At 38.2% G+C, this 24,906-nt stretch overlaps 3 protein-coding genes across 3 annotated transcripts; all 3 read right to left on the bottom strand.

The window, feature by feature from the left end:
- Positions 1 to 884: 884 nt before the first annotated feature.
- Positions 885 to 6,055, bottom strand: LOC133872696 (putative disease resistance protein At4g19050). The gene is made up of 2 exons (XM_062310267.1): positions 5,810 to 6,055; positions 885 to 5,029 (listed from the first exon to the last, which is right to left on the bottom strand). Exon 2 carries the CDS (start codon positions 5,025 to 5,027, stop codon positions 1,224 to 1,226), a length of 3,804 nt encoding a protein of 1,267 aa, XP_062166251.1. The 5' UTR covers positions 5,028 to 5,029; positions 5,810 to 6,055; the 3' UTR covers positions 885 to 1,223.
- Positions 6,056 to 8,431: 2,376 nt separating this feature from the next.
- LOC133873633 (putative disease resistance protein At4g19050) lies at positions 8,432 to 16,040 on the bottom strand. The gene is made up of 2 exons (XM_062311362.1): positions 15,958 to 16,040; positions 8,432 to 11,643 (listed from the first exon to the last, which is right to left on the bottom strand). Exons 1-2 carry the CDS (start codon positions 15,977 to 15,979, stop codon positions 8,630 to 8,632), a joined length of 3,036 nt encoding a protein of 1,011 aa, XP_062167346.1. The 5' UTR covers positions 15,980 to 16,040; the 3' UTR covers positions 8,432 to 8,629.
- Positions 16,041 to 19,485: 3,445 nt separating this feature from the next.
- Positions 19,486 to 23,411, bottom strand: LOC133872559 (putative disease resistance protein At4g19050). Its single transcript, XM_062310120.1, has one exon. The coding sequence runs from the start codon at positions 23,409 to 23,411 to the stop codon at positions 19,545 to 19,547; it is 3,867 nt and encodes a 1,288-aa protein (XP_062166104.1). The 3' UTR covers positions 19,486 to 19,544.
- Between the last annotated feature and the right edge of the window lie 1,495 nt (positions 23,412 to 24,906).

Here is a 24,906-nt window from a genome sequence, read left to right as displayed (position 1 = left end):
GTAGCATTTATCTTGTTTGTATTTTTTTTTATTTTTTTTTTTTATGCTTTTGCTTTCTTTCCTTCTATGGAGAAATAAAAGTTCATATTATGAATTTCAACCAAATTTTGCATGCGTTATTAGAGCGGCTTTAGAAATCATAACCCCTCTCAAAAGCAGTTTTCAAGATTTAATTTGGAAAAATTACACTTTACCCTTCCAAATTTACACCCCATTTGCACTTTGACATCAAACTCCAAGTCACTATAACTCAGACCCATGAACTACCAAAATGTTCCTAATTACCATTGGGTCAGCTTTGGCCGTTAGCATTAATAGAAAACGGCGCAAGTGAGCGACACATGAGAATGGGGATTTTCTCGGGCCAAATTTACCCCTGTATGGAATTGAAATGCATCATTTCAGAAAAATCTGGTAGGTTATGCATGGTTGATGAAGGTGGCAAGGTCGGCAAACAGGGAATGGCCGTGCAGCCATCCCTCTGTTGTAGATCTAAATGTGGGAGGGATGACAAGGCGACCACCCCTGTGCATGTGAATTTTATAAGAGCCAAATGAAAAATGAAGGCTTACCATGCTTGAAATGATGAAGACACAACTTAACAGAATCTGATTGATAGGTTAAAAAATTCCTCCAGGATATTAGTCTTCTTAACCAAGTTCCCACCCCACCCCCAACAACAGTTGTTTATCATCAATTATCCATTTGATACACAGATGCAGCAAAAACTGGAAGTTGTTATCATAAACAAGGAGCTTGGAATTAATACATGAAAGACAGGCAGATTCATGGCATTTAGATAGCAATGGCTGCAACCCAGAAGCTGAAGATTGTATCTTACTGTTTGAACACACACCAAGAGTATGAATATGAAAGAATACAGGTGATTGCAAGCATTTGATAGTTCAACCAGCAATAACAAACAACGTTTACAATACCTTAATCTCCATGAGCAAAATAGTCCATTCTACGACAAATTGTTCACAAAAAGCTTAAAATGGCAGAATACATCTAGAGGCACAGGGATATTAACACGGAGAGTTTAGTATAAAACGAAAAGAAAATTGCCGCTCAAGGATGTCAGAATGCAGCTTTGTGTGTAAACAAAATGCAACGAAACCATAACGAACCTGAAGACTGAAGTTACATATGGGGGCAAGATGCACATGGCTACTAGTCAGATTCCTTGACAAATTAACCATGAAAGAGCTTCAACAAACTCCCTAGCACCTGAAATCTGTAGAGATGCCAGTTAAACCCCAATACTCTTCAATTTTGGAATTCGCGATAGATTCAACTGGCAATTCAGAAATTTCTTCTTCGTTGATCTTCGGGCATTCACAAACCTTGATTGATTGGATAGATGGAGATATATACTCTGGCACTCCAATGCTAGTTAACTCAGGAAGTTCCACAAGATGCAGTTTCTGTAATTTCCGCAGTTTACTTTCTGTTTGTAAATCTGGAGAAAACAAAGTCTCCAATTTCTCACAGAATTTAATATGGAGGATTTCAAGGTTTTCTGGCAGCTGGGGCGAAGCAAACACAACTTGGAGCACTGGGCAACAGTCTAGATATAACCGTGTAAGTTTTTGAAAGCCTCCAAATTCCACAATCCCACTGGAGATAACACTCTCCAACTTTGGAAGGTTTGACGCCCACAAAGTCTCTAGCATCATTTTGACTTCTGTCTCTTCGCCGCCAAAAATGGTCTCCATTTCGGTGCACCTCTCTACCATACAGCCTTTCATTGCCATCACACCAACATTCATTGCCTTCACACCCGCAGATAAGGATTTTATGAACTTGTTGTCAATCAAAGAAATATACTCGAGGCCATCCTCGACACCAGGAAAACAATCACGCTCTTCAGGCCATCCAACAATTTCCAGAAGCAGACCACGCTCTTCAGGAACAGAAAGAGTCTTCAAGTAGATATTTCTCAAGGAAGGGTCAACTTTGTGCCAAAAGATATCTCCACCACTACGCTGCTCCTTAAGAAGGTAAACAGAGAAGCATGTCCCCCCTAACTCAGATTCGTGCTTCAAAATTGTAGGAAGTTCTGTAGCACTCAACGATACGCAAGGCCCATTTTGACAGTGTTTGAAGATGCCGCACTGAACCCAGTTTACCTCCTCCGGTACACGCTTTATCCTCCCCCACTCAAGCTCTTGAATACCCTTCATGTCTGGCAGATCAAGGTGCTTTAAATTAGTCAATTCTGAGATCTCATAGGGAAAAAATCGTTCAATTCCGGTCCCCCACAAATCAAGAACCTCCAAATGGATCAGCAATTTTAGATCTGGTAGCTTCCCTAAGCTTGAACAGTCCCTTAACTTAAGTTGGCGGAGACGGCTAGGATTTCCAAGGGATGGTAGAGAAGTAATCTTTGTCTCCGAAAGATCCAGAACCTCAAGCTTTGTAGGGTTTCCCAAATTTGGCTTCGATTCTGAGAGTGAACAACCTCGAAGGGAAAGCTGGGTGAGGTTGGTGAGATTGGACAGGGAAGGTAACACAAGACCCGTCCCTGATAGGTTGAGAAGCTGAAGGAGGTTCATATCATTCAAGAATTCAGCTTTAGTTCCTTTCAGAAGCAGTGCACCACATAAATCGAGCTCCTCAAGTTTCGACAGAGATTCCAGAGGTGGAAGTTCTTTTAGGCTGATACACTTTCTTAGTAAGAGTTGACGGAGGTTAAGTTTGGAAAGGGACGGTAGGCATTCAATCTTAGTTTCAGAGAGGTTGAGGCACCGAAGGCGAGTCATGTGCTCAAAAGATTGATCATCTCCTATTTTTGTCAAAGCACTACAACCAGAAAGATTAAGAACTTCAAGCTTATCAAGGTTGGAAAGCGAAGGTAGATTTTCAAATTTGGTGTTGGAGAGGTCAAGATGACGGAGGCAACTCAGATTATCGAAGCACTTATCTTCCATTTTCACCAAATTACAGGCACCAGAAAGATCAAGCAACTCAAGACTAGAGATTTTGTCAAACTTGAAAGGTAAATGGCTGATTGAAGTTTTAGACAGATTAAGGATCTTGAGGCCATACTTACTTTGCAAGGATTCGTCTGGGATTTCCTTCAACTTATCAGCACCCGAAAGATCAAGAATTTGGAGGTTAGACAATCCCTTTAGCATGGACGATCTAGGTAAGCTTTCACAGCATCTTAATGAGAGTCGTGTAAGATTTTCACGACTGCCAAGGATTGGCAAGCGTTCAAGCTGGGTTTCAGAAATGTCAAGAATTTGGAGTTTCTCAAGACATTTCAATGTGACGTCTTCAAATCTTTTCAATTTGGTAGCACCAGAGAGATCAAGCACCTGGAGGTTTGTGAGTTTCTTTAGTTTTGGCAGTGTTTCAAAGCTAGAGCACCCCCTTAGGATGAGCCAACGGAGTTCACTCAGGAGGGAGACAGAAGGAGGTAGCGATCTGATCTGGGCTGCAGAGAGATTGAGGCTTCGCAGTTGAGTCAAATTCTTAAAAAAATCGTCATCCGGAATGTTCTTCAAGGAGGTAGCACCAGATATCTCAAGAACTGTCAATGACTTGAGTCCTTTGATGGGATCAATGTTCTCCAACGGATCACATCCCCTGAGCACAAGCAGACGAAGCTCACCCATTTTAGACAAGCTTGAGGGTAGTGATCTGAATGTAGGATTAAAAATCACAAGAACCTGGAGTCGATGCATTGGGTCAAAGAATTTGTCAGGAACTTCCCTGTAGAGACGCCTTCCATCAATGAGTAGCGTGGATACTTTTTCCCATCTTTTCTCAATAGGGGACGCATCCATATTGGACGGAGTTTTTATCATACCACCTGCCTGTGTGATTCTCCGGAAACCTTGCCAATCAACACCCTCAAGCACAGTAGCCAGTCCGAGATTCGACGTCGTTGACCCTCCATATCCATCTTCGCCACAATCATCAGGAACTGTAAGTGCTAATCCGTCCATGACAACAATGTTATCATATGGGATTTTCAGCATATGGAGATCTACAAGCTCCATCAAAATGCGATATCCCTCTTCATAGGCCTCCTCAACTCGGTCAAAGGCACCTACACATCCTTCCAATATCCAGAAAGCTATCAGCTCATGGTAATGAACTCCACCGTGTTTGAGAAATAACGGCCGGCTTTGGCGACAGGAGTTGATCAAAACCATATCAGTCTTTTGTAACATGCCATATGCAAAGGGCAGTAGTGGATTTACATCGTCAGTTGCTTCTTTCAGAGCACCTTCCAATGTCAGAGTCTTGGAATCATGCTCTCCAATGCGGTTTAAGGCTTCTGCTATCACGACTATTGCAGCTGGCAGACCCTTGCTCTTTTTGGCAATTTCTCTGGCAAAATTATCAAAACCAGCAATCCTCTTAACTTTTTCTTTGACTCTTTCCTCAAGTAGAGTCAAACCCTCTTGATCAGTCAAGGGTTTGATCTCGATGCTCTGATCTGTCTCCGTGGTCACTTCATTCGTTTCCTTGCTCTCACTTGCTTCCTTCACGGGCTCTTTTGATCTTCTAGTGATTAAAACCTTATACAGACTACTTTCCTCATTCAGTTTTAGAGCATCTTTTATATCTGGCAGAATGGAATCTTCCTTCTTTGTGTCAGGAACGCCATCCAGAATTAGGAGAAGAAACTTCTTCTTATCATTAGGCGTTGCAGATCTCTTTTTTTCAAGCACTTTTGATATCTCCCCTTTCAAGCTCTCCATATCCACGCGCTTCTCTTCCTTACTGACATTATCTTCTTCCCAATCCTCAAAATCTGAAAGTAGAGACAGCTGACGGGCAAAATTCTCATAAAGAGAGCTGCCACAATAAAAAGACATGCTTTCAGGTTGTTGATTCAGGAACACCCAAAAGGTCATGTAAGATAAGCCCTTGCTGCTTGCAGAATCACTTATCTCTTCTGCAATCCATGTTTTCCCTACTCCAGCATCCCCAATGAGAACAATTCTTTTCACTTCTTCTTTCTCTAACTGTTGTAGTATTGCCTCTTTCTCCGCATCTCTCGAGGCCATAGCTGATAACAAAAAATTGAACGTTAGAACTTTTACAAAGATCACAAGGATTACAGTTTGTTTTAGCAGATACGTATGTCAAGGTCCACCTAATTCCTAGAAGAGAATCAGTTCCCACATTTCATAGAAGATATTGTTGCCTTGTTGGATCAGTAACTCCCGACTCACACTACACCGAGAACATGGTGGAATGTCTGAAATAATTTTTTTCTTTTCATTTTTATTTTACAAAATCTAAAAAATAATCATAATTTACGATGTATCCACCATCTTGTTGCACAAAGAAAATCACACACAATGGTCCAATGTTTTCAGAATTTATGGTGCAGAAAAATAATTTTCTGTTAAGCTTTTGGGATAAAAATTGTGAGATCAAACCAGAATCCCAGATTTTTCTCCTATTCCAATTAAAATATTTCACGTGTTGTCTGGTCCGATGATTAGATGAAATTCACACTTTCCTTTCCTGTCAGCTTAAGATGATTTTGAGATAAGTTGTGATTAACATTTTTGTTAACAAATGAAGCATGGACATTCATCCGGCCAAAGATCTGAACGAGGGTGTAAAAGCTCATATGTTGGCTTAGATTTCAGAAAATAGCATTGGCCGGTGCCGGCAAATTTCACGACTTATTCAAGCATGAAAACAGTAAAACAAAAAACAGCAAAGATCTATGAATCAAATACAGATCCTCCGAGAAAGAATTTGCTATCTAGAAGTCTAGGCTCAGAAATATGGGCAACAAAAGGAAAGCAGAAAACAAACAGAGAGCGATCAAAACCTGGGGCGTCTTGAGTGGATTTTCGAAAGCAAAACAGCTCCTCTACCTCCCAGAGATTGATCCGAGCGTTTGTTGACAATAATTATCGCAAGTCTTCTTCAGTGAACTATTGTAAGTCTTCTTCCTCCGCTCAATCTTTTGAGTCTTCTTCAGTCAACTCTGCGCTCTTAGTGTCGTTTGCTGCAACTTTGCAACATGGATAGCGATCCCCGAAGGCTGAAGTTTACTAGTTTAACCTTTAATAATTGAATCAAACAATTGACGGGCACGGAAATCGATATATATCATTAAAATACAACCCACAACATAGATTCCCTTACTAATTAAAATAATATTTAACCCACCCTAGCTTTCTGCCTTTCTCCCTCCCCCTCTCTATTTCACCCTCACGCCATCTCCCTTTCTCAAGAAGTTGAAATCTGGTTGTTTGAACAAAGAAGAAGAAGCATTGTAGCATTCCAAGGTTTATGAACACTATGAAATGTTAAAGATCAAACTCGATCGAAGTACTTCTTTTTTTTCCTTGTTTTTTCTTTTTTTAAAGGAATTGAGCTTACATTGCTCAATAAAGATGATGATATCCAAAAAGAAAAGGAAAAAAAAAAACTCTTTTACACGTTTCTTACGCACCCACCTTCTCATATGAATTTGGGTCCACTTCATGTCAGAGGGTGAGTGCATTAATTCTACACTAAAACACATAAGATGTGAGACTCATGCATGTAAATCTCATATACATGAATTTCAAACTCAATATGCATTGATATAAAATTGATGTAGACTATCAGATCATGACGCTAAATAAAATTTATTTTATGGTCTAATGGTATATATAAGTTGTTGTATGATAGTCATGGCATGTAAAGATAATACGTAATGTTATATTGTCAGAGTCAGATGCAATCAAATTTAATCTACATAATAAAATGAATTGCCTTATCATGAACGAACAAATAGGGGGACTTGTGGTTTGCCATTGTTAGCTTGGCCCACATAAACTATGAAATGTTAAACACCCAAGTCGCCCAACTCCACTAAAGCCGAATGTGTGCACGCTCGTCACGCTCGTTGCTCGAAGCCTCAAACATAGGGACCCACATGTTTTTAAAAGCCATATTACATTGAAAAATAATAGAGTAATTCTACATGTCATATAAAAATTTATTAAGTGTCTATCAAATAATGAGGTGACTTTTAAAATTTGTGTTTGATCAAATTTACGATTCGATCAAATTCATTATTTGATCAATCGTATGCTCAATGGTAATTTTAAAAGTTACATCATTATTTGATAGACATATAATGAATATTTATATGACATATAGAATTACTCGAAATAATATAGTATGTTTGGATGTTAGATATTTTGAAATCAAAACCCAATTATTATTTAGTGCATAAAGTCTGAGGGAAAAAATATGTTTGATAGAATTTAAATTGTATTTAAAATCATGTTTGAGTGATAGTTGTATGAGAAAGTATTTTTTTCACGGATAACCATGGTAAAAAATTATTGAACGTATAAAAAATTGTATAAAATAATTGAAGTTATGAAAGTTAGTGTGAAATAATGATTGAAATAATTATTATTTAATATAAATAAATATGAATAATTATTATTTAATATAAATAAATATGAATAATTATTATTTAATATAAATAATTATTATTTGATTATTATTTTCAGTCATTCACGAGTCTAAAAGTGTTTGGTGTTCGTTTTTAGCTTTCGAAATGCAATTATGACATTTTGAAGTGTTGGAGTTCGTTTCTTAAAAGAAAAAAAAATTGACGTGAATTCGGGTGGAACAACCGGTTGAATTTGGGTTATATTAAACCCGAATACTCCAGCAAGTGGAATATTATTTTTTATTTTTAACTTGCAGCCAAAGACAAACATGCAAAAAGCTTTTAATGTTAAGAAGAAATTTTGAAAAAAGCTTTATTTTTAAATTTTTCTCAAAAATACGTTTTGGGGTCTACTCCCTTAGGTTTGGCTTCCGTCAACCCGCATCGTACGTACGAGGTCCTTGAGCTTCAGTGATGGCTTGTATTAAGAGATAGCCGACTGATCCTCCACACACCTGAGAAGTCCTTGGGAAATTTCAGTATCGCTCCTTTTTGACAGGGCGTCTTCTTCAGTCTCCCTTAGTTCCAGCCAGAGCAATTTGGCACAATTATTACCACTAATACCAGGTATATTTTTTCATGACAATTGAAACACAACCCTCTTTCCCTTCTGTCTTTCAATTCTTCTGGTGTTAAGTTTTCAAATTTGGGGGTTCTTGGCTCGGGTTAATGTCGGCGATGGCATGGGCGCCAAATTGTGTAGCCTTCAGGATTCTGGCATGATGTTTTAGCGCTGGGCTTGTTGATTTACTGATTAATTCTCTGCCAAACTTTATTCAAGACTTTTTCTTAAATCCAATTTACAAACAGATATAGACTCGAACAATTCCTTGACTCAAACACAAAGATTAAGACTCCACACGACTACTGTTCTGGCGTGAGAACTTATTTCACAAAAAAAGTATTCCAAACACACAGACATAGACACCTTATAGAATTGGATGTCTAGTTTTACAATACTTGACTCAAACACAAAGACTAACACCCATACCATATTAAATCACCACTTATCCTAAAAGTTTAAGTCGATAGAAATAGATAAATTTAATTACTTAATCAATACTTTAACACACACGACCACTGTTCTATTGCGAGAACTTATTTCACAACATACACTTCCAAACTAAATCAAACATAGAGACATACTCTCAGTAATCCAAGAGGCAGGCAGAGATTGATGGACTCCCAGTCCTAACTTTCAGTAGCACTCAGAGATATGCAAGACCTGTCTTGACAGTGCTTGAGGATGCCGCACTGAACCCAGTTTACCTCTTCCGGCAGGCGCTTTATCCTTTCCCACTCAAGCTTTTCAATACCCTTCATGTCTGGTAGATCAAGGTGCTTTAAACGAGTCATTTCTGAAATCTCATAGGGAAATTCTCCGATTCCGGTCCCCCACAGATCAAGAACCTCCAAATGGATCAGCGAGTTTAGATCTGACAGCTGCTTTAAGCCTGGACAGTCTCTTAACTTAAGCTCGCGCAGACTGCTAAGATTCCCAAGGGATGGTAGAGAAGTAATCTTTGTCTCCGAAAGATCCAGAACCTCCAGCTTTGTATGGTTTTCCAAACTTGGCTCCGTTTCTAAGAGAGAACAACCTCGAAGGGAAAGCTGGGTGAGGTTGGAGAGATTGGACAGGGAAGGTAACACAAGACCCGTCCCTGATAGGTTGAGAAGCTGAAGGCGGTTCATATCTTTCAAGAATTCAGCTTTAGTTCCTTCCGGAAGCAGTGCACCACATAAATCAAGCTCCTCAAGTTTCGACAGAGATTCCAGAGGTGGAAGTTCTTTTAGGCTGATACAGTTTCTTAGTAAGAGTTGACGAAGGTTGACAAATTTGGAAAGGGGCGGCATGCATTTAATCTTAGTTTCAGAGAGTTCAAGGCGCTGAAGGCGAGTCATTTGCTCAAAAGATTGATCTCCTATTTTTGTCAACGCATTGCAACCAGAAAGATTAAGAACTTCAAGGTTACCAAGCTTGGAAATTGAAGGAAGTTTCTCAATTTTGGTGTTGGAGAGGTCAAGATGACGAAGACATTTGTTCATATGTTGGAAGCAGTTTTCTTCCAATTTCACCAAATTACGGGCACCGGAAAGATCAAGCAACTCAAGTTTAGAGAGGCTGTTGAAATTGGAAGGTAAATTAGGGATTAAAGTTTGAGAGAGATGAAGGATCTTGAGGTTACTGTCCACTTGCAAGGAATCATCTGGGAATTCCTTTAGCATAATCGCACCCGAAAGATCAAGAACTTGGAGGTTGGACAAGCCTTTTAGTTTGGGCAGCCTCGCCAAGTGTTTACAGCCACTTAATGAGAGTGTAGTAAGATTTCCAAGACTGCCGAGGATTGGCAAGCGGGAAATCTTGGTTTGGGAGACGTCAAGCATTCGGAGATTCACGAGTTCGACCCACGCTCTGCCTTCCAATGTTTCCAATTCGGTAGCACCGGAGAGATCAATCACCTCGAGCTTTGTAAGTGTCTTTATTTTTGGCAGTTTTTTCAAGCTAGAGCACCCGCTTAGGATGAGCCAACGGAGTTCACTCAGGTGGGAGATAGAAGGTAGCGATGTGATCTGGACTGCAGAGAGATTGAGGCTTCGCAGTTGAGTCAATTTCTTAAAAAAATCATCATCCGGAATATTCTTCAAGGAGGTAGCACCAGATATCTCCAGAACTGTCAATGACTCGAGTCCTTTGATGGGATCAATGTTCTCCAACGGATCACATCCCCTGAGCACAAGCAGACGAAGCTCACCCATTTTAGACAAGCTTGAGGGCAGTGATCTGAATGTAGGATTAAAAATCACAAGAATCTGGAGTCGCTGCATTGGCTGAAAGAAACTGTCAGGAACTTCCCTGTAGAGACGCCTTCCATCAATCAGTAGCGTGGATACTTGATACGTTCTTTCGTGTTTGCACAGTGCTTTTATCATGCCATCCTTCTGCGTGATTCTCCTGAAACATTGCCAATCGTCACCCTCAAGCACAGTAGCCAGTCCTAGACTCGATGCCCCTTCATATCCATCTCGTCGACTATCTGGAAGCAGTGTAAGTGCTAATCCTTGCATGACAACAATGTTATCATCTATCATTTTCAGCATATCGAGATCTATAAGCTCCATCAACACACGATGTCCCTCTTTATAGGCCTCCTCAACACGGTCAAAAGCACCTATACATCCTTCCAATATCCACAAAGCTATCAGCTCGTGGTAATGAACTCTAGCATGTTTGAGAAATAAGTGCGTGCTTTGCCACCAGCAGTCGATCAAAGCCATATCACTCCTCGCCAACATGCCATATGCGGAGCACAGTAGTGGATTTACACCATGATCAGGTGCCTCCTCACATGTAGCTGCTTCTTCCAGAGCACTTTCCAATGTCAGAGTCTTGGAATCATGCTCTCTAATGCGATTTAAGGCTTCTGCTATCACGACTATTGCAGCTGGTAGACCCTTGCTCTTTTTGGCAATTTCTCCTGCAAAATTTTCAAAACCAGCAATCTTCTTAACCTTTTCATTGACTCTCTTCTTAAGTAGAGTCAAACCCTCTTTCTCAGTCAAGGGTTTGATCTCGATGATCACTTTCTCCGTTGCCTTGCTCTGATTAGTCTCTGCGGTCACTTCATTCATTTCCTTGCTCTCACTTGCTTCCTTCACAGGCTCTTTTGATCTTCTAGTGATTAAAACCTTATACAGACTACTTTCCTCATTCAGTTGTAGAGCAGAGTTTATATCTGGCAGAATGGCATCTTCCGTCATTGTGTCAGGAACGCCATCCAGAATTAGGAGAAGAAACTTCTTCTTTTCATCAGGCGTTGCAGATCTCTTTTTTTCTTTAAGCGCATTAGATATCTCCTTGCGTTCTTCCTCGCGCTTCTCTTCCTCTGTTTTTTCTCTGGTCTCTTGCTTCTCTTCCTTACCAACATTATCTTCCCACTCCTCAAAATCGGAAAGAACAGACAACTGACGGGCAATATTCTCATGAAGAGACCTGTCTTGATAAAGCGACTTGCTTTCAGGTTGCTGATTTAGGAACACCCAAAATGTCATGTAAGATAAGCCCTTGCTGCTTGCAGAATTACTTATCTCTTCTGCAATCCATGTTTTCCCTACTCCAGCATCCCCAGTGAGAACAATTCTTTTCACTTCTTCTTTCTCTAACAGTTCTAGTATAGCCTCTTTCTCTGCATTTCTCGAGGCCATGGCTAATAACAAAAAATTGAACGTTACAATTATTACAAAGATCAAAAGAATTACAGTTTGTTTTAGAAGAACAAGATAAAAGGGGTTTCCATAACTGATAAATTGTTAGGACTTATATACTGGAATTCAGAAATTCCAGCAGTGTTGTAAATCCAAGGTTGTGGCCTTATAAAGTGAAATATTTTGGTGATTATTAAAGCATTGTTTAAGCCTTATAAGATCAAATTTTCAAAGGACAAAAACCCCTAGTTAAATTGATGTCCATAAGTATAAAAAGAAAGGATATAAATTTCCTACCACCTAGGTTATAGGAATTCCAATCCCGTCTCAAAAAGTGTCCAAATGTTTCTTGAACATGTGAGAAACACTTTTTTTTATTTATTTTTTTTTTAATGCTATTAAAAAAGTCTGTGTGATGTGCTTCTCAGTTGCTAAGAGATATATGACACTTTTAGAGACTGTCTTGGAAGAACTTTCCTATATCCCAATTTATAAGAAATTTCAGTCCTTAAAAAAAATAAAAGTAGGTGGCATAGCTCCTAGAAATTGAAATTTTAAAAGCATAACTACACTCGACTAGGCAGTTTTGAAAGGTTGTTTTCGCTATGAAACTTGGCATGGTTATAGGGCAAAAAGGGTGGGTTATAAGGATCTTAAAACCCTAGATCAGTGGCTATTAATTAGATACGTACTAGAAGAGACTTTAAAGATTTCTTCTTTGAAACCACGCACATTCAAAGCAAGCACCTTACTTCTATCATATAAATACAAATAACTTGGATGTTTTCTTAGTATGGCATATACACACAATTATGCCCCGTATGTTGGAGTTGTGCATAATTTTGAAAGTCTCGTTCTCAAGCTGTGGCTGCAGGAAGAGTCAAACTAGGTCACCTGATTAAGTTCAGTGCACTTAGCATGGCAAAACTTGGTGTTGGGCCACACTTGCACGCAGAGTCATTTTCTTAGTATGTCCTAACTCCTATGCACACAATTATGCCCCGTTTGTTGGGGTTGTGCATAATTCTAAAAGACTCGTTCTCAACCCATGGCTACGGGAAGAGTCAACCTAGGCCACTTGATTAAGCTCGGTGCACTTAGCATGGCAAAACTTGGTGTTGGGCCACACTTGCACGCAGAGACATTTTCTTAGTATGTCCTATGCACACAATTATGCCCCGTATGTTGGGGTTGTGCATAATTCTGAAAGACTCATTCTCAATCCGTGGCTGTAGGAAGAGTCAATCAAGGCCACTTGATTAAGCTCGATGCACTTAGCATGGCAAAACTTTGGTGTTAGGCCACACTTGCACATAAACGTCCTCCAGTGTGATACGCTTTCATCTTAGCACTGGTATTGTGTTGTCTCTTCTCTGAACTCTTAGCCAAAATAGCTCTTCCTTACACATGCCCTTATATTATAAAACATTTTTCTATTTTCTCTTCTATTGAAGCTCTTTCTATTGGAAAGTTTCTAAAAACAAGCTTTATATCATTGAAATGATTTTCCAGTTTAAAACTCTTTTATAAATGACATTTCATGTAAAGCTGTAAAGCATATGAATAATATAACATATAGGCATTTGCATAAAGCAGCGAGGAACACTTACTAAATCATGCAATGAAAAATAATTGAGAAGGGGTAAGAGATCCAACTTACCTTACCTTTATAATCTTCAGAAGTTAAACTTTCTAACCTAGACCTAACGTCACCTTGTTAGAACATTGAAAAGGATGAAATTTAATAGTCATGCATGAATTATGCATATGTGATAACTTATGAGGGGTAGATACTTTGAACCCTACTTCACTTACTGTCCAGATTTCACCCCTTTCCCATCACAGGAATTTAACGAGACCTGAACGTACTAAATCTTTCCTAGTATCTAAGGCTACCATATATCCAAAACTCATTACGTTCTGAGTAGTAAAACCCAAGTTCTAAAATAATGCATGGTAGATCACTAAGACACAAGTTATAATATTCCAGCAGTGTGACAGTACGTATGACCTTCACTGCTTTTAAAATTCATAATTAATTCATCTTAACTCCAAATTGTGTTAAAATAATTTGGGAAAAGTACATATAACCCCATCAAACTACCACTCAATTGTCAATGTACCTCCTAAACTACCAATTGTGTCAATCTCTCCCCTTAAACTACCAGAAAATGTCAATGTCCCACCTAAGACCAACAAAAAGACAAAAATGACCCTAATTTTTTTTGAATAAGACAAAAATGTCCTCATAAATTCAAAAAAAAATTAAAACTAAAACTAAAAAACTTAAAAAAATTAAAAATTAAAAAAATTAAAAAAATTAAATAAAATTAAATAAAAAAACAAAAAAAATATTTAAAAAAAAAAGAATTAATTTTTTAATTTTTTTTTTTAAAAAAAAACAAATGAAAAAAATAAAAAAGAAAAACCAGTTTTTATTAAATTAAAAAACGAAAAATAACAAATTTTTTTAAATAAAAAAAATGAAATAACAAAAAATAACTGAAATTTATTTATTTATTTTTTTAAAAAATAAAACAAATGAAAAAAAAACCAGTTTTTATTAAATTAAAAAAACGAAAAAGAACAATTTTTTTTTTTTAAAAAAAAAAAACTGAAAATTATTATTTAAAAAAAAACAGTTTTAATTTTTAATTTTTTTTTTGGAATAATTTTTTGTTATTTTATATTTTTTTAATAATTTTTTTTAGTTTTTATTTTATTTTAATAATTTTATGAAGGGCATTTTTGTCATTAGGGGGACATTGACATTTTCTGGTAGTTTAAGGGGGGAGATTAACACAATTGGTAGTTTGGGGGTACATTGACAATGATGTGGTAGTTTGAGGGGGTTATGTATACTTTTTCCAAATAATTTTGATATTTTACTGACTCATTGGACTAAATTTCGTTACCAAATTCTTACAACCTCAGCAAATATTTCCTATCCAAAGTTTCTGTAGAAATATTAGCCTTCCTGCTATATATACAAATGAAACAATCCAGATTTTCATTCTATTTTTGAAAATTTATTTGACCCTCTATTAATTTGTGCTTATAAAACAATCAAATTAATTTTGGTCTATCATTAAAATGTTATTAATAATTCCACAAAATTTCATGATCACTAAATCCAACCAGACCCTTGTTAGAAAATTCAGAAATATCCACTGGTCACTTGTCTTTGTTGGCGCAGTGATATATATAATGCTAACCCTAACTTTGGGAATTTGAAATCCATATCCAATTTACCTTAAAAAAAAATCATGAAATTTTGCACACTTAGTAAATTATGTATAAACAAAATTCCTCTTGAATTTTGTGATTTTGGGGCATGTCCTTTACCCTACACGAACTTTTCAATCTTCTTCACTAATATTGTTGTGACCCAGAATTTCTAGGTTTATAGTCGAACCCAATTTTCATATCCTCTAACTGATACACTAAGACATCATATGACAAGATTACACTTTTGTTTTGATAAGATCAGTGCCCTATAAGATCCAAATTTTTTATTTATCTTGCTTACCAATGTAAAAACTGTACCGTTTCTGTTTATTCGTGTGATCCATGCAGTCTTTCTAATTAATATTCTTGAAGACTAGGTGGAGCTAGGATTTTGGTTCATATGGACAAATAAGTGATTAAAAATATTTAAAATATAACTAACAAAATAAATAAATAAATAATTCAACAAAATTTAATTATCGTTTTGAACAAATAAATGTTACTTGTTTTTTTTTTTTTTTTTTTTTTTCATGCCTGGCATTAACTTATTTAGGTGTCTTCTAGGAGTTCACTAGTTTGGTCTTTATCATTAAGATAGTAATCAATTTTTTTTTAACCAAGAATTTACTAGCAGATTCACTAAATCTACCTTAACCTGAACTCTCGCTTAATTGGGGCTTAATAGAATTATAATTCTCCATAATCTTAACTAACTACAATTATTTATTTCCTACAATTAAAATATATATGTAAAAGATAAACACACTCACATAATCTTTAATTAGCATACAATCTACATATATATGTATGTTTATCTGAAACAAAAGCTCTACAATATCTCATTGAAGTACAGTTTCTTGAGAGAAATTAAAGAGAGATCAGATCGTTAACATGCATGCATGTGCAGCCAAACATATTTGCATTTCTGACTTAAAAAATGTTGTTCATTAATCAGAAACATTAATCGGCAACAACAAAGGAAAGCACTTGAGAGACTGCATGCATGATTTGTATATCAAGCTACCGGCAACAAGGGCAGCAAATTAAGACAAAACAAAGAGGAAGAATTGAAAGATGGTGAAAAAAACCTGGTACGTTTTCGCTGGACATGATCCGAAAGCAAACACAGAGAGTGATGAGAGTATTTGTTTGTTTAGTATCTCGCTTGTGGATTGCCGTCTTCGGCTCTTCTTAATTTATAGCCTTGATCAGTTTACTGTAGGAAATGCTTTACACGATCCCATGCATGAAATTACCAGCTTACCCGCCTTTTTTCTTTTGTCCCTTATAAGTGTTCTTTTCGTGTTGATCGAGTAATGCCACGTACTATATATACACCCATGTCACTGAAGAGTGCATTTTGAATTTTTTTTTTTTTTTTAATAAAGACTGATGTAATAGTTAATGAACATTATATATATATATATAACTGATAAAAAAATTAAAAAGAAAATATTCTTGGCGTAAAAAAGAATTAAAAAATCAATACTTTGGCCAACGAATTACCGATGTATATCATTCCAAAAGCAAAAGGTGAAGGTACGGAGGAAAGAAATATGCTTGTCGTAATGATTAAGTAGTAATCATTAATGGTGTGGCTTTCCAAATTCTTTGCTTCGATCGTCAGTTTCATCTTTGACAGGATTTATTCTTCAAGCCCCCGCAGTGAAGAATTTTAAAGCTATATATATATATATATAAGAGACAAACTTACTTGTGAAAAAAGTTAGAGCCTTCAATTTATCAAAAAGAATCTTCAATAAACTTGGCATTCTGCTCTAGCTTTGTATTTTGTTATCCGTAAATATGTTACCGTCCCAAGGGTTAAGTGATGGAAACCATAAGGTTGAGGGGGGTTGTTTAGAATATCCCCATCTCAGATTCGAAAGATGAATAGTTCACATAGAGTGAGTGGTTTATAAAGAACACACTCATAGTTCACATAGAGTGAGTGGTTTATAAAAAACACACTCATAGGTACTGAGTCTCACATTGCATATTTATTAAGTGAAACAAGGCTTTATAAGTAACTATAGGGAAACTCCAAATTGACTAATCATTTTAGGGTGATAATGCGGATGTGGCTAACGATTTTTCTTGTTAAACAACCCTGTTAAAAGGAAACTATGTTGGATGATAAGTTTGACAAATTTGTGAAATTGGTTTAAGTAGTTTAACTGTAATGTGATTCATTAAGTTCCTACTTAGTTATTCTAAAGTGCGGTTCAAGTACCAACTATGCATACTTTCTCAAGTTTCTTACTATTCTAATGTTGCAACATCCGGGAGATTGTCATAATGTGTTACAAACATTATTTTTTAGCCGTTTGGTCATTAAAATTTTACACAAGCCATTGATTATTTTTATTTTTATTTTTTTACTGTTTAGTCATTAAATTTATATAATGGCCATTGATTCTTTGTCGATGTTCTGGTGAAAACATTCTGATGCTTAAGTAAAAAATGAACCAAGTAAGGTTATAAGCTTAAAGAATTCATAGGGTATTTTGGTAAGAATGGTGTGTATCCCTTAGGCTTGGCAATTCGGGTTCATGTCGACCCGGCCGACCCGATTACGCAAACGGGCTTAACATGAACCCGACCCGATAATTAATTGGGTTGAAATATGTGACCTGAACACGACCCGATTTGCGAACCGAGTAACCCGAACACGACCCGATACACACGATTACAAAAGAGAAGCAATTCAAGCAACCAGATCGGTAGCTCAACCAGAAAACAGGAGAACTAAAAAAAAAAAATTCCCATTCGGCCATTATGGGGAATAAACCAAGGAAATTTCTAAGCAAAACAATAACAAAAATCCCTTCAATCCATTCGGTTCCCCAATCGGGAAAAAAAAAAAAAAAAAAATCGGCCGGAACAGGGGTAGATCTTCAAGCTTCAACAGTTCAACCCAAGGAACCCACACGGCTCAATCAAAACTTATCAATCCAAAAATACCCAAAAATAATATTAATAATGGAAACACAAGAAATTACAAGAATTACATTTGAGGAAAATCCACCGAGAATCCAACGAAGAATCGCTAGACAATACTTCCTCTGACTTCATCGGCGATGATTCACCGGAAATCGCATCCTCCAGCGATCATGGAAGATCGGGTCTCTCTTAAGGTTTGATGGGTCGTTCGGGCCTCTCTGTGTTTCTCTCACCATCTCTCTTTCTGTTTCTGGGAAAAAGAAGAAGAAGAAAATCAGAAAAGAGAGGAAGATGATGCTCTCTTTTCTATGTTGTGTGTTTGAGCAAGAAGGAAGAACTAAGAAGAGAAAATAATAAAGAAAAGGAGAAGAGGGTGAACCGTGAGGCGTGAATTTTTTTTAAAACCGGGTTATAATCGTGTTGGCGGGTTGACCCGATTATGATCTGAACCCGATTATAACAAACCCAAAACCGATTTTTTCGTGCCGGGTTTACGGGTCATGTAAAAAATTGCTAAGCCTAGTATTCCTCGATTGAATCATTCCCCTCCCTTTTATGGAGTATTTTTCCTACTTTTAATTGGTTAGGGAGGGGGGCCTAGTGAGTAACAAAATTCATTCCTTGCCCCATTCTCTTGTGCAAACATCTCATTCTTCCGGCAATTCTGCCTATCAACGTGCCTAACCACCGTCTTCACTGAACTCTCTACTCCCTATTGCTGCCATCCGCATCCTTGCCTGGCCCCTCATGTGCCAACGCGTAGATCTCATGCCCACGTGTTCCCACTGTTTCCTTCGCCCGTGTTGCTAATTTTTAGGGGTTTTGTTGTATTAATGTTGTTTGTTGATGTTTTCTTTGGGCCTTACTCTTCATATTGGCGTACGTTTATTGTTTTTTTCTCGTGGAAGTTCAGAAATGATTGAGGGACCTTCAACAACAAAAAAAAAAAAAAAAAAAGATTCAGCTTAGACACTACTGGTCATCCAAAAGTCTTGTATGAGTTTTCAACTTTGCTCTCTAGAATTTCTCTTCGCAAATGAAGAGAGAGATATATAGAGTTTTTAGCTACTCATTTTTTCATCTTCTTTGCACCAAATCTTCCAATTAATCAAGGGTTGCTCATTTGATTTTTGAATTTGGAAGTGCGTCCTTAACGAAAATTAAACGAGGTTTTGTATAAAAAACTCCCATCGTACCGAGTTAAACACTCTAGGAGCACGAACTCAACCTTCAATGACAGCGCTTTTGCGTAGTTCTATAATAATATTATGAAATATTTCTTTACTCTAATTTTAATTTCTTGCATTTTAATTATCTTACTATTTTTTTATTTTTTTTTAAGAATTAATACAATTTAGTATCAACAAGAAATTTTGAACCGTCAAAATTATTTTCACAACAACATTAGTCATTTACAATACCTTATCACTATACGACATGAATTTTACAAATACCTTAAAATGGCCTGAGTACATCAAGTAAGGCACATAAACATTATATATTATTAACGTAGACAATCGAAAAAAAAATAATAATAATAAAAATAGAGTTCACAAACCGACATATATAGACTCAAAATAGGTTTCTTGACCAGAACAAACACAAAGACTAACTCAAACACACAAATAAATTAAAAAAAAAAAAAAAAAAAAAAAAAAAAAGAGACTTCCAAACTAACTCACACACGTACATAGACATACTCCAGTAATCCGAGATGGCAGCTCAACCAACCTCAATACCTTTGAATTGTTATTTCTGTAAATTCTTCCAAGTGGTGCATCTGCGGGCAATTCCTGAGTTTGACTAATTTCGTAACTGGAGGCACTCCAATGCTGGTTAACTCCGGCAGTTCCACGAGATGCAGTTTCTCCAATTTCTGTTGTTTACCTTTTGTCTCTGCTTCAGGATTAAAAAGAGTCTTCAATTTATCACAGAATTTGATTTCGAGGATTTTAAGGTTTTCTGGCAGCTGAGATGAAGGAAACACAATTTCCAGAGCTGGGCAACAATCCAGATATAACTCTGTAAGTTTCTGAAAGCCTCCATGTTCCACATTCCCAACGGAGACGACACTCTTCAACTTCGGAAGGTTTGTCGCCCTCAGAATCTCTAGATTGTCCCTCATTTTGACTTCTGTCTCTTCTCCGCCAAAAATGGTCTCCATTTCGGTGCACCTCTCTACCATACAGCCTTTCATTGCCGTCACGCCCTCGTTCACTGCCTTCAAACCCGCAGCCAAGTCCGATAAGGATTTGACGAACTTGCTGTCGATCAAGGAAATGTACTCGGCTTTTACGATGGCACCCTCGATACCAGCAGGAAAACTCTCAAATCCAACAATTTCCAGAAACCCACCGTGGTCTTCCGGAATAGAAAGAAGCTTCAGGTATATGTCTCTCAAGGAACGGTCAACTCTGTGCCAAATGATATCTCCACCACTACGTTGCTTCTTAATATCAGGGGAAACAGAGATGTGAAATTTTCCGAGATCCACTAACTTCAGATAGCCCTTCAGAATTGTAGAAAGTTCGGTAGCACTCAGAGATATGCAAGGCCCGTCTCGATACTGCTTGAGGATGTCGCATTCAACCCAGTTTACCTCCTCCGGTAGGCGGTTTATCAACACCCAATCAACCTTTGGAATATGCGTCATGTCTGGCAGATCAAGGTGCTTTAAACTAGTCAATTCTGAGATCTCATAGGGAAACCCTTTGATTCCGGTCCCCCACAGATCAAGAACCTCCAAATGGACCAGCAATTTTAGATCTGGCAGCTGCTCTAAGCCCGAACAGCCTCTTAACTTAAGCTCGCGGAGACTGCTAAGTTTTCCAAGGGATGGTAGAGAAGTAATCTTTGGCTCCGAAAGATCCAGAACCTCCAGCTTTGTATGGTTGCCGAAATTTGGCTCCGATTCTAAGAGTGAACAACCTCCAAGGGACAACTGGGTGAGGTTGGTGAGATTGGTGAGATTGGATAGAGAAGATATCTTAAGACCCGTCCATGATAGGTTGAGAAGCTGAAGCTGGATCATATTATTCAAGAAATCAGCTGTAGTTCCTTCCGGAAACCTTGCACCAGGTTCATCTACAGATAAATCGAGCTGCTCAAGCTTTGACATAGATTCTAGAGAATGAAGGTCTTTTAGGCCGGTAGAGTTTTTTAGTAAGAGTTGACGAAGGTTGACAAGTTTGGAAAGGGACGGCAGGCGCTCAATCTTAGATATCTCACAGAGGCCGAGGCATTGAAGGCGAGTCATTTGCTCAAAACATTGATCATCTCCTATATTTGTCAACGCTCTGCAACCAGAAAGATTAAGAACTTCAAGGTTACCGAGCTTGGAAATTGAAGGTAGATTTTCAATGTTGGTGTTGGAGAGGTCAAGGTGACGACATTTGCTCAGATTTTGGAAGCAGTTATCGTCCAATTTCCCCAAATTAGGGGCACCAGAAAGATCGAGCAACTCGAGATTAGAGAGTCTGTAGAAATTGGAAGGTAAATTAGGGATTAAAGTTTGAGAGAGATGAAGGATCTTGAGCTTACTGTCAACTTGCAAGGAATCATCTGGGAATTCCTTTAGCATAACTGCGCCCGAAAGATCAAGAAATTGAAGGTTGGACAAGCCTTTTAGTTTGGGCAGCCTCGCCAAGCGTTTACAGCCACTTAATGAGAGTGTAGTAAGAATTCCAAGCTTATCGCCGAGGATTGGCAAGCGGGAAATCTTGGTTCGGGAGACGTCAAGCATTCGGAGATTCACAAGTTCGACCCACGCTCTGCCTTCCAATGTTTCCAATTCGGTAGCACCGGAGAGATCAATCAGCTCGAGCTTTGTGAGTGTCTTTATTTTTGGCAGTTTTTTCAAGCTAGAGCACCCGCTTAGGATGAGCCAACGGAGTTCACTCAGGTGGGAGATAGAAGGTAGCGATGTGATCTGGTCTACAGAGAGTTTGAGGCTTCGAAGTTTACTCAATTTCTGGAAAAAATCGTCCGGAATATTCTTCAAGGAGGCAGCACCAGATATCTCCAGAACTATCAATGACTTGAGTTCTTTGATGGGATCAATGTTCTCCAACGGATCACATCCCCTGAGCACAAGCAGACGAAGCTCATCCATTTTAGACAAGCTTGAGGGCAGTGATCTGAATGTAGGATTAAAAATCACAAGAACCTGGAGTCCCTGCATTGGTTTAAAGAAAATGTCAGGAACTTCCCTGTAGAGACGCCTCCCATCAATGAGTAGCGTGCATACTTTTTTCCATCTTGCCTCAATAGGGGACGCCTCCATATTGGACGGTGTTTTTATCATACCACCCGCCTGTGTGATTCTCCTGAAACCTTGCCAATCGCTACCCTCAAGCACGCTAGCCAGTCCAAGACTCGACGTCGTCGACCCTCCGTATCCATCTCGGCCACAATCATCAGGAAGTACTGTATGTGCTAATTTGTCCATGACAACAATGTTATCATATGGGATTTTCAGCATATGGAGATCTACAAGCTCCATCAGAACGCGATGTCCCTCTTCATAGGCCTGCTCAACACGGTCAAAGGCACCCACACATCCTTCCAATATCCAGAAAGCTATCAGCTCATGGTAATGAACTCTTTCGTGTTTGAGAAATAACCGACGGCTTTGGCAACAGGAGTTGATCAAAACCATATCACTCATTTGTAACATGGCATATGCAAAGGGCAGTAGTGGATTTACATCGTCAGCTGCTTCTTTCAGAGCACCTTCCAATGTCAGAGTCTTGGAATCCTGCCCTCCAATGCGGTTTAAGGCTTTTGCTATGATCACCACTATTGCAGCTGGCAGACCCTTGCTCTTTTTAGCAATTTCTCCTGCAAATTTTTCAAAATCAGCAATCTTCTTAACCTTTTCATTGACTCTTTCCATAAGTAGAGTCAAACGCTCTTCCTCAGTCAAGGGTTCAATCTTCTCGATGATCACTGATCTCTTCGTTGCCTTGCTCTGATTAGTCTCCGCGGTCACTTCATTCGTTTCCTTGTTCTGATCACTTGCTTCCTTCACAGGCTCATTTCTTCTAGTGATTAAAACCTTATACGGAGTACTTTCCTCATTCAGTTGTAGAGCGGCTTTTATATCTGGCAGAAGAGTGGCTTTAATATATTGCAGAATGTCATCTTCCTTCCTTGTGTCATCAGGAACGCCATCCAGAATTAGGAGAAGAAACTTCTTATCATCAGGCGTTGCAGATCTCTTTTCTTTAAGCGCATTTGATATCAACCTCTCCATCTCCAGGCGCTTCTCTTCCTCTGTTTTTTCTCCCTTCTCTTTTGGCTTCTCTTCCTTACTGACATTATCTTCTTCCCAATCCTCAAAATCGGGAAGTAGAGACAGCTGACGGGCAAAATTCTCATAAAGAGAATTGCCGCGATAAAAAGACATGCTTTCAGGTTGTTGATTCAGGAACACCCAAAAGGTCATATAAGACAAGCCCTTGCTGCTTGCAAAATCACTCATCTGTTCTGCAATCCATGTTTTCCCTACTCCAGCCTCCCCAGTGAGAAAGATTGTTTCCACAGTTTGATCCTTCAACAGTTCTTGTATTTCTCGCTTCTTCTCTTCTCTCGAGGCCATAGCTGACAACAAAAAATTGAACGTTACAACTTCTACAAAGATCACAAGCATTACAGTTTGTTTTAGAAGATTCGTATGTCAAGGTGACCAAGGTCCACCTAAATCCTAGAAGAGAGTCATTTCCCACATACCATACAAGATATTGTTGGATTAATAACTTCCACTCATGAAACTGTCACCAATTCTCGTTAATTAAAGCATTTTCATCCGGCTAGTCAAAATAATTCGAATTAATTTTTTTTAGAAAATTGATAAGGATGCAATTTAGTAGCCATGCATGAATTATTCTTATGTGACCTGAAAATCAATTTAGTAGCCATGCATGAATTATTCACTTGTTGTCTAGATTTTATTCTCTTGAGATTTTACCCATTTTCTCTCACTGGAATCGAATGAGACCTGAATAAAATCTTTTTTAATATTTAAGGCTACCACATATCCAAAAACCATTACATTCCAAGCAGTAAAACCCAAGTTTTAAAATAATGTGTGGTCACTAAAACTTAATTTCTAATATTCCAGCAGTGTGACAGATCGACCTTCATTGCTTGTAAACACTACAAAAAAAATTGTTTTTCGCCACGTGTACGGTCACTGTACACGTGGCGAACTGTTGGCCGCGTGCAAGTGGCCACGTAAATACACGCGGTAGGTCCGGTTGACACTAACTGCACAATTGGCCGCGTGTATTTTAATACGCGCGGCCAATTAGCAGCGTGTATTAAAATACGCGCGGCCAATTGGCCGCGTGTATTATTATACACGTGGCAATATGTTTTTTTTTTAAAAAAAAAAAAAATTAAAAAAATAATTTTTTATTTAATTTAAATCTGTATTTAATTATTTTTTAAATATAATAAATTGTATTTTTAATTTAATTCTTTACTTTTAGAGGAAAAAAATATAATAACTGAAAAAAAAAAAAAAAAAAAAAAAAAAAAAAAAAAAAATTGAAGAGGAAAACACGTACGAGCAAGTTCAGTAGGGAGAGAGAGAGATACAGATAGCGAGAGAGAGAGAGAGAGAGAGAGAGAGAGAGAGATACAGATAGCGAGAGAGAGAGCGAGAGACAGAGAGAGAGAGAGCGATACAGAGGAGAGAGAGAGAGAGCGGTACAGAGAGAACACACCGTGAGAGAGAGAGAGAGAAAGAGAGCGAGAGAGAGATAGAGATAGAGAGAGAACGATACAAAGGAGACAGAGAGATACAGAGGAGAGAGAGAGAGCGGTACAGTGAACACACCGTGAGAGAGAGAGAGAGAGAGAGAGAGAGAGAGAGAGAGAGAGAGAGAGCGAGAGAGAGACAGAGAGATACAGAGGAGAGAGAGAGCGGTACAGTGAACACACCGTGAGAGAGAGAGAGAGAGCGAGAGAGAGATAGAGATAGAGAGAGAACGATACAGAGGAGACAGAGAGAGCGAGAGACAGAGAGATACAGAGGAGAGAGAGAGAGAGAGCGGTACAGTGAGAGAGAACATATATGGCGAACTGCATGT

This window comes from Alnus glutinosa, chromosome 7 (genome assembly GCF_958979055.1).
Source record: "Alnus glutinosa chromosome 7, dhAlnGlut1.1, whole genome shotgun sequence".
NCBI lineage: Eukaryota > Viridiplantae > Streptophyta > Magnoliopsida > Fagales > Betulaceae > Alnus > Alnus glutinosa.
This window is presented reverse-complemented; position numbering and strand designations above follow the sequence as displayed.

Bases quoted from the DNA above. Each gene is read 5' to 3' on its own strand.
- LOC133873633 (XM_062311362.1), bottom strand. From the start codon at position 15,979: ATGTCCAGCGAAAACGTACCAG. The intron at 11,644-15,957 runs GTTTTTTTCACC...TTTTGTTATTAG, and splicing joins GTCCAGCGAAAACGTACCAG to CCATGGCCTCGAGAAATGCA.
- LOC133872696 (XM_062310267.1), bottom strand. From the start codon at position 5,027: ATGGCCTCGAGAGATGCGGAGAAAGAGGCAATACTACAACAGTTAGAG.
- LOC133872559 (XM_062310120.1), bottom strand. From the start codon at position 23,411: ATGGCCTCGAGAGAAGAGAAGAAGCGAGAAATACAAGAACTGTTGAAG.